The 5,959-nt window shown below is 38.4% G+C and overlaps 2 protein-coding genes across 2 annotated transcripts; both read right to left on the bottom strand.

Annotated features, from left to right (window-relative positions):
* Positions 1-924: 924 nt before the first annotated feature.
* Positions 925-4,192, bottom strand: LOC147512626 (disease resistance protein RGA2-like). The gene is made up of 2 exons (XM_086595642.1): positions 1,660-4,192; positions 925-1,258 (listed from the first exon to the last, which is right to left on the bottom strand). Exon 1 carries the CDS (start codon positions 4,190-4,192, stop codon positions 1,730-1,732), a length of 2,463 nt encoding a protein of 820 aa, XP_086451768.1. The 3' UTR covers positions 925-1,258; positions 1,660-1,729.
* Positions 4,193-4,207: 15 nt separating this feature from the next.
* LOC147512625 (putative disease resistance protein RGA3) lies at positions 4,208-5,110 on the bottom strand. Its single transcript, XM_086598751.1, has one exon. The coding sequence runs from the start codon at positions 5,108-5,110 to the stop codon at positions 4,208-4,210; it is 903 nt and encodes a 300-aa protein (XP_086454877.1).
* Positions 5,111-5,959: the final 849 nt, after the last annotated feature.

Here is a 5,959-nt window from a genome sequence, read left to right as displayed (position 1 = left end):
ATTGACTCATCTAGTGGGGGGGTTTAATATTGGTTAACCCTAGTTTCATTATTTTAGGACCATAGACAAGTTAAGTTCTCTTATACTTGCTTCAGCGCTAAACTCGCAAGATAGTCTGAGTGCAGCCTTAGCTTTTATTCCTTATGTTTCTTTTGGTTTGTATGGATCTGTGAATATGATATGCTGATATACAAATTGATACGCTATTGTTTACTTCGAATACTTGAGATTTTAACATTTGAACTTTTGCTTGGCATGACAATATGATATCTACAATTTTAAATCCAGTAGACTAGAATTCATGACATATATTATACACCCAAGCTGGACTTAATTTGGATGACCTGTTTCTAAGTTTTGCGATTTGAACTCACCTCTGTTGTCTTGTTGTTACACAAGCTACTAGCGTAACGAACTAACGAACTAACTAGCAAGTAGATACAGGTCCATTATATTAGACCTAAGTTTATGGGAATTCATATTTGAAAGGTCTCCTCAGCTTTTATCCTGAAATTTTAGATTGGTGATTTGGTATATCGACAAAAATTCAAGGGTTATTTAGCTTTTGGCCCCACTTTATGTATGGATATTAGCGTTTGGCTCTCCTAAGCAATGTTTTGAAAACCGAACCGGTGATCGAACCGATTTTTTGTTAAAATGGTTCAACCAGGTTCAACCACAGTTCAACTCGGTCGGACCGATTGATGTTTATTTAACAAATTTTTTAATAATTACAATAATAAAATGAATAAATATATGTTTTAATTCAATATTAATTAGTATTATATATCAAAATAAATTTATTATACAAGAAATACATAGTAGTATGTTGGTTTGGAGTTTGGATTATCTTATTTAGGTGTTAGGTTCAACTCCCCACATTATCAATTTCCGATTTAGAGTTGAACCGGTTCAACCACGGTTTAAGCTTAGACCGAGGGTCCAACCATAAACTCAAGTTTTAACTGAACCGAACCGAAAATTTACCAGTTCCGATCGGACTCCGGTTCAACCACCGATCCGGTCCGATTTTCTAAACACTGCTCCTAAGTTGCTAAATTCGTTTTTGGCCCCAGTTCTGTTAGTTGAATCAGTCAACTTTAACTCCACCGCAAGTATTCTTCAAAATGACAACTTTACCCTTCTTGTGACTTGCAAGTGAAATTGTAACAAAATATTCTATTATTTCATTTCAATTCGAAATTCACTTGATCTTAACAAGGACTCTGTCCCCCAAGGGCTTGAGTGTACTGCACAGCTGAAAAAGCAACGAGGATGAGCAATGTAACCGAATGAGAAGGAAGAACTTAAACTCACATGTTTGCACATTTTCCTGAGGAAGCAGCTACAGATAAAATGCAAAGCTTTATTGACACAAATTCCAAAAACAAATCCTCAACAAATCATTTCTTTCTCTTAATCTTATTTTCCAAAAACCAAACGGCCAAGAATAAACATAAATGTAGATAAAATACTGAACAAATCTTACTTCTCTTAATCTTATTTTCCAAAAAACAACCCATTCATATCTTATCTAAAACAAACATTTGTGCACTAATCTCATGTCATTAATTTTTTTTGAAGTAGTGAGAGATTTGAGGATTGGGTTGGTTGGTGTTTGGAGAAATGAGGGATTTTGAAAATCATAAAATCAATTACCTGTTGGGGTTGGGCTGATGCATGATTCTTCTTTGCAGGTGAACAAGTCACTGGATTACTGATCAATCGGTTATTCTGGGATGAAGTCGTCCCAATTAAGTTTGATCTTTGGAATGTGGGAATTGGTGGTCCATCTTTCTTTTTTTCTGCAGCGTTCTTCCAGAATTGGACAATCAGATATTTCCAGTCGTTGAAGCATGGGGAGATGCTTCAAATCCTCTGGAGTGAAGTCAAGGAATTTACAATTATCAAATTTTAATTTTTGAATTGCAGTGAGTTGGTTGAAGCCTTGGGGAAGTGACGACTGTCTAGAATAAGAGATGGAGAAAGAGTGAAGATTTGGGTAGTCATTTTCGTTGTTGGTGGTGTCGTTGTGATCGGGGGAACCAATTCCACTGATTAGCAGCGGCAATATAGACTTTGAAAGAAAACCTGTTTTATGTCGTAATTTCAGCTTTTCAAGGAGGGGAGGAAGGCAAGGTCCCGTCAGTTGTGGACAATCTTCTATCAATAGACTTCTGAGTGCGGAAGAAAACAAGTAATGCGGCACCACCTTCAACTTACGGCAAGAATCGATCACCAATAACTGAAGACAGGGCATGATAAAACCTTCTCCACCTTCTTCATCTCTTCTTATTGGAAGCTTTATTTCATCTCCCTGTTCCCGCATCTTAATCAATTTAAGTTTCTTCAATACTGGGAACACTGCAACTTCTTGAGCGCTATCATCAATTTGGAAAATATCAAGGCCCCGAAATTTCATATTTTGTAGTTCAAGTTCTTCTAGAGTTTTTAACTTTCCGAGGCCTAGTGGTAACATTTGCAATTTCACCAACTTCACTATACTCAATGTGCGAAGCTTTGGAAAAATCTCCACGCCTCTTCGGAACGGCAGATGCCACTCCTCCAACTTTCTCATATCCTCAATATGAAGCGTATGTAAGTTCGGGAACACTACTACCGATTGTATTGAATTTTCACCACTAGTAGTAGTACCATCAGTACTTCCCAGTCCATAAAACTGGCATCCGATGCGTTTCACTGAGTCCAGGCTCCATAATTCAAGGTGTTCAAGGTTTTGAAGTCTCCCCAAAGCAGGCAATTCCGAGCATTGATTGCAGTTTCTCAGTTCCAGTTTCACCAGATTGGGTAAATATGTATTAATGCTTGACATCATCCACAAAGGAAATTTATTCCCTCCGTAATCTTCTATACGCAACTCTGCCAAGTTTGTATGCGGCTGGAGACCATCCAAAACACTCTCTATCCTTTTTCTCTTTTCTTCTCCTGCAGCAGCATCTTGTCTTTCATCATGTCTTTCTTCATCACTTTCTTCATCACTTTTTTCAGAAAACAACAAAACCAAGGACCGGAGCTTTTCTTTTTTCTTTAGTACTGCCTCTATTGAGTCCGCCACTTGTCCCAATATCTCCATTGTTAGTTCTCCTTGGATATGGTCTAGAAGTTTTAACTCTCCAATCTGGCATCCTTTTCCACCATCACGATCCAATACCACTCTTCTTAAGGTTCTAAGGCAGCTCAATCGCTCCAAACCCCGCGGGAAATAACTCAACTCATCAGTTCCTTCAAGTTCGAGATGTCTGAGATTACGTAATTTCCCAATTCCCTCTGGTAGTTTTCTCAGATAATTACACCCATTTAATTTCAATGTCTGTAAATTAAATAGATTACATACTGTTTCAGGTAATTCCTCCATATCCATGTAAGACAAGTTGAGGAGTCTCAGATGTAACAATCCGTCCACCTCATCTAAAAGTTCTTTAAAAGAAGTTGTACTTAAGTCCAATACCCGAAGGCATGTCATCTGACACATAATTAACTCAAGACGTGCACTAGTATGCACCGCATTTGCTACACCAAAATGACGCAACCTGATGTTACCAACCTCTCTATCATTCTCCGTAAAAATAGAGGATTCCCTCTTTGCGAGATGTTGGGCAAAATCATGCACAAGATCATGCATTTTGCAACCAATGACGTTGTCTTCACTGTCTTTTTCAAAATCTTGGAACAAAGAGCGCATCGCGAGATCATTGAAATAGTTTGTACCAATTTTCTCTAGATCTTTTGAGCTATCATAGCTTAAAAACCCTTGCGCCATCCAAAGCTGGACCAATTCATCTTTATCTATTTCTGCATCTTCTTGAAAGATAGCACAATAAGAAAAACATCGCTTCAAATGTGAAGGCAATGCATAATAACTTAATAAAAGAGAAGGTAAAAAACCATGCTTATCTTCCGACATTACTTCCCATATTTCACTTGCTAATACATCTTTCCATTCTACTACAGATCTTTTGCGGCACATAAGACTCGCGATAACCTTTACCGCTAGAGGGACACCCTTACACTTCGAGGCAATTTTTTTTCCAATTTTTTCAAACTTTTCGCGATCGTCTTCTATTTCCCTAAGAGCTATATGTTTAAAGAATGACCAACACTCTTCATCAGACAATTGCCACAACCTACCTATGTATACAGGTGGAGGCCATCTTCTCTGCAATGTTCTCATCTCATGTGGTGATTATTATTCTGCTTCCCTGTGCACCACCGAGACCTTCAACTTTCCCCAAATCTCTCGATCATAGGTCCATACGTCATCTAGGAAGAACTTCTTTCCCCGTACGGATTCAGACAAACTTCTATGCAGATCTTGCCACACTACGATATCAGGGACATCACCAGTAGCTTCTTTAATAATAGATTTGGCCACCCTTTGAAGATCAAAAGGCTTCGAGACACAAACCCACATCAGCTTTTCAAAGTTGTTTGTCACTAGCACATCTTTGAAGATTAGTTGCACAAGGGTCGTCTTGCCGAAACCCCCTGTACCAACTATGGAGATGAGTGGGACATGTGAATCATGATGACTAGTCTCACTCAGTAACATGCTTACTACACTATATATATCATCAACACGACCATAGATCTCAGAATCATCAACAAAAGAGCTCGTTCCTGGTCCAGGTTCTTCACGACCTTGCCTTTCGGTGAGATTAAGTACAGCTATATCTTTAACAATCCGATCTAGTCTTTCGTTTATGTCAATCATCTTATTGCCAAAATCATTGCGTACCTCAGCACTTTTGAAACAAGAAAATAGAGAAAACAAGCAGGACCAAAGCTTCTCACTGACATGAGCATCGTCGTCATCAAGTAGTTGGATCTGTGAGCTGAGAATTTCGGTTTTCCAGTCGTCCAATACATCGTCAGCATCATAGGAGATGCGTGTGAGTTGTTCTAACCAAGCCTTCACTGCTCCGTTCTTGACTTCCTTTTCCTCTGCATCCTCAAGCACTCCTTGGATAAGAAGGAGTGTATCATTGAGTTTTTCGCTTTCTTTACGTACACCCGCCAATAGATTCACCTGACCTGTTTGGAGGATCGAACGCAATTGCTCCAACACACCGGAGATCACCGCATGAGCCATAGTGATAAGAAACACAACAAAGAAGAGAAGACGCTCGATTTCCAAATGCAAGGGCAAGGCTGCTCAGGTTCGTTGTAGAGATGTTTCTCGAACACCAATAATTCACATGGGTGGGTCTAGAGATGTTTCTTCAAAATGACTTTGATTATTTATTGGGGTGGGATAGAGGCACAGTTACTGTAGCCACATTATGGGCACAGTGAATCCAAACCATTGATCTGTAGCAAATCCTATGGACATAGTCTACTCTACATTACCAAATCGAAATAAACGAAATTTCAGAAAAACAAAATTTTGCGAAACAAAAAACACGAAATAAACAAAAAATCGTGTTTACCTTCTTCTCCAAAATTAGATCGAGAATTTTTCTACCCTCTTCTCTCCAGAATTCACGAATGGGTTCTCTGTTGCGTAATATATGTTTGATGTTGCAAATAGATGTTTGTTTTGTTGCTTTGGCGTAATAGATGTTTGTTTGTTTTTTCTTGATTTGAGGTTTGAGTTAGGTTGTTTTTGCTCAAGAAGTCACTAACATATGATAACATTCTTCCCGGGTGAGCAAGTGTGTTTGCAATAATTGATAGTTTATGGAAAAGCAAAGGGTAATGTTTTATTAGGATGTTTATTGCTTGGAAATCTAAGATAATGTTCTTCATGTTAAGCCATTTTCCCATCATCAACGCCATTCTTATCTATGGAACTTAAGGACCGATCTCATTGTTAATGTTGTCGATAGTTGAGTTTTTGCTTACGCTTTTTAGTGTTACGTTCCTTGACCTTCATTTCTGATTTTCTAAAACCAATTATCTATTTATTAGGTCGCCGATTTTGTTCCCCTTGGACTTTACG

The sequence above is a fragment of the Coptis chinensis genome, chromosome 3 (assembly GCF_015680905.1).
Source record: "Coptis chinensis isolate HL-2020 chromosome 3, ASM1568090v1, whole genome shotgun sequence".
Taxonomy (NCBI): Eukaryota; Viridiplantae; Streptophyta; class Magnoliopsida; order Ranunculales; family Ranunculaceae; genus Coptis; species Coptis chinensis.
Note: the sequence above shows the minus strand (reverse complement) of the source record. Positions and strands in the feature narration are given on the sequence as shown.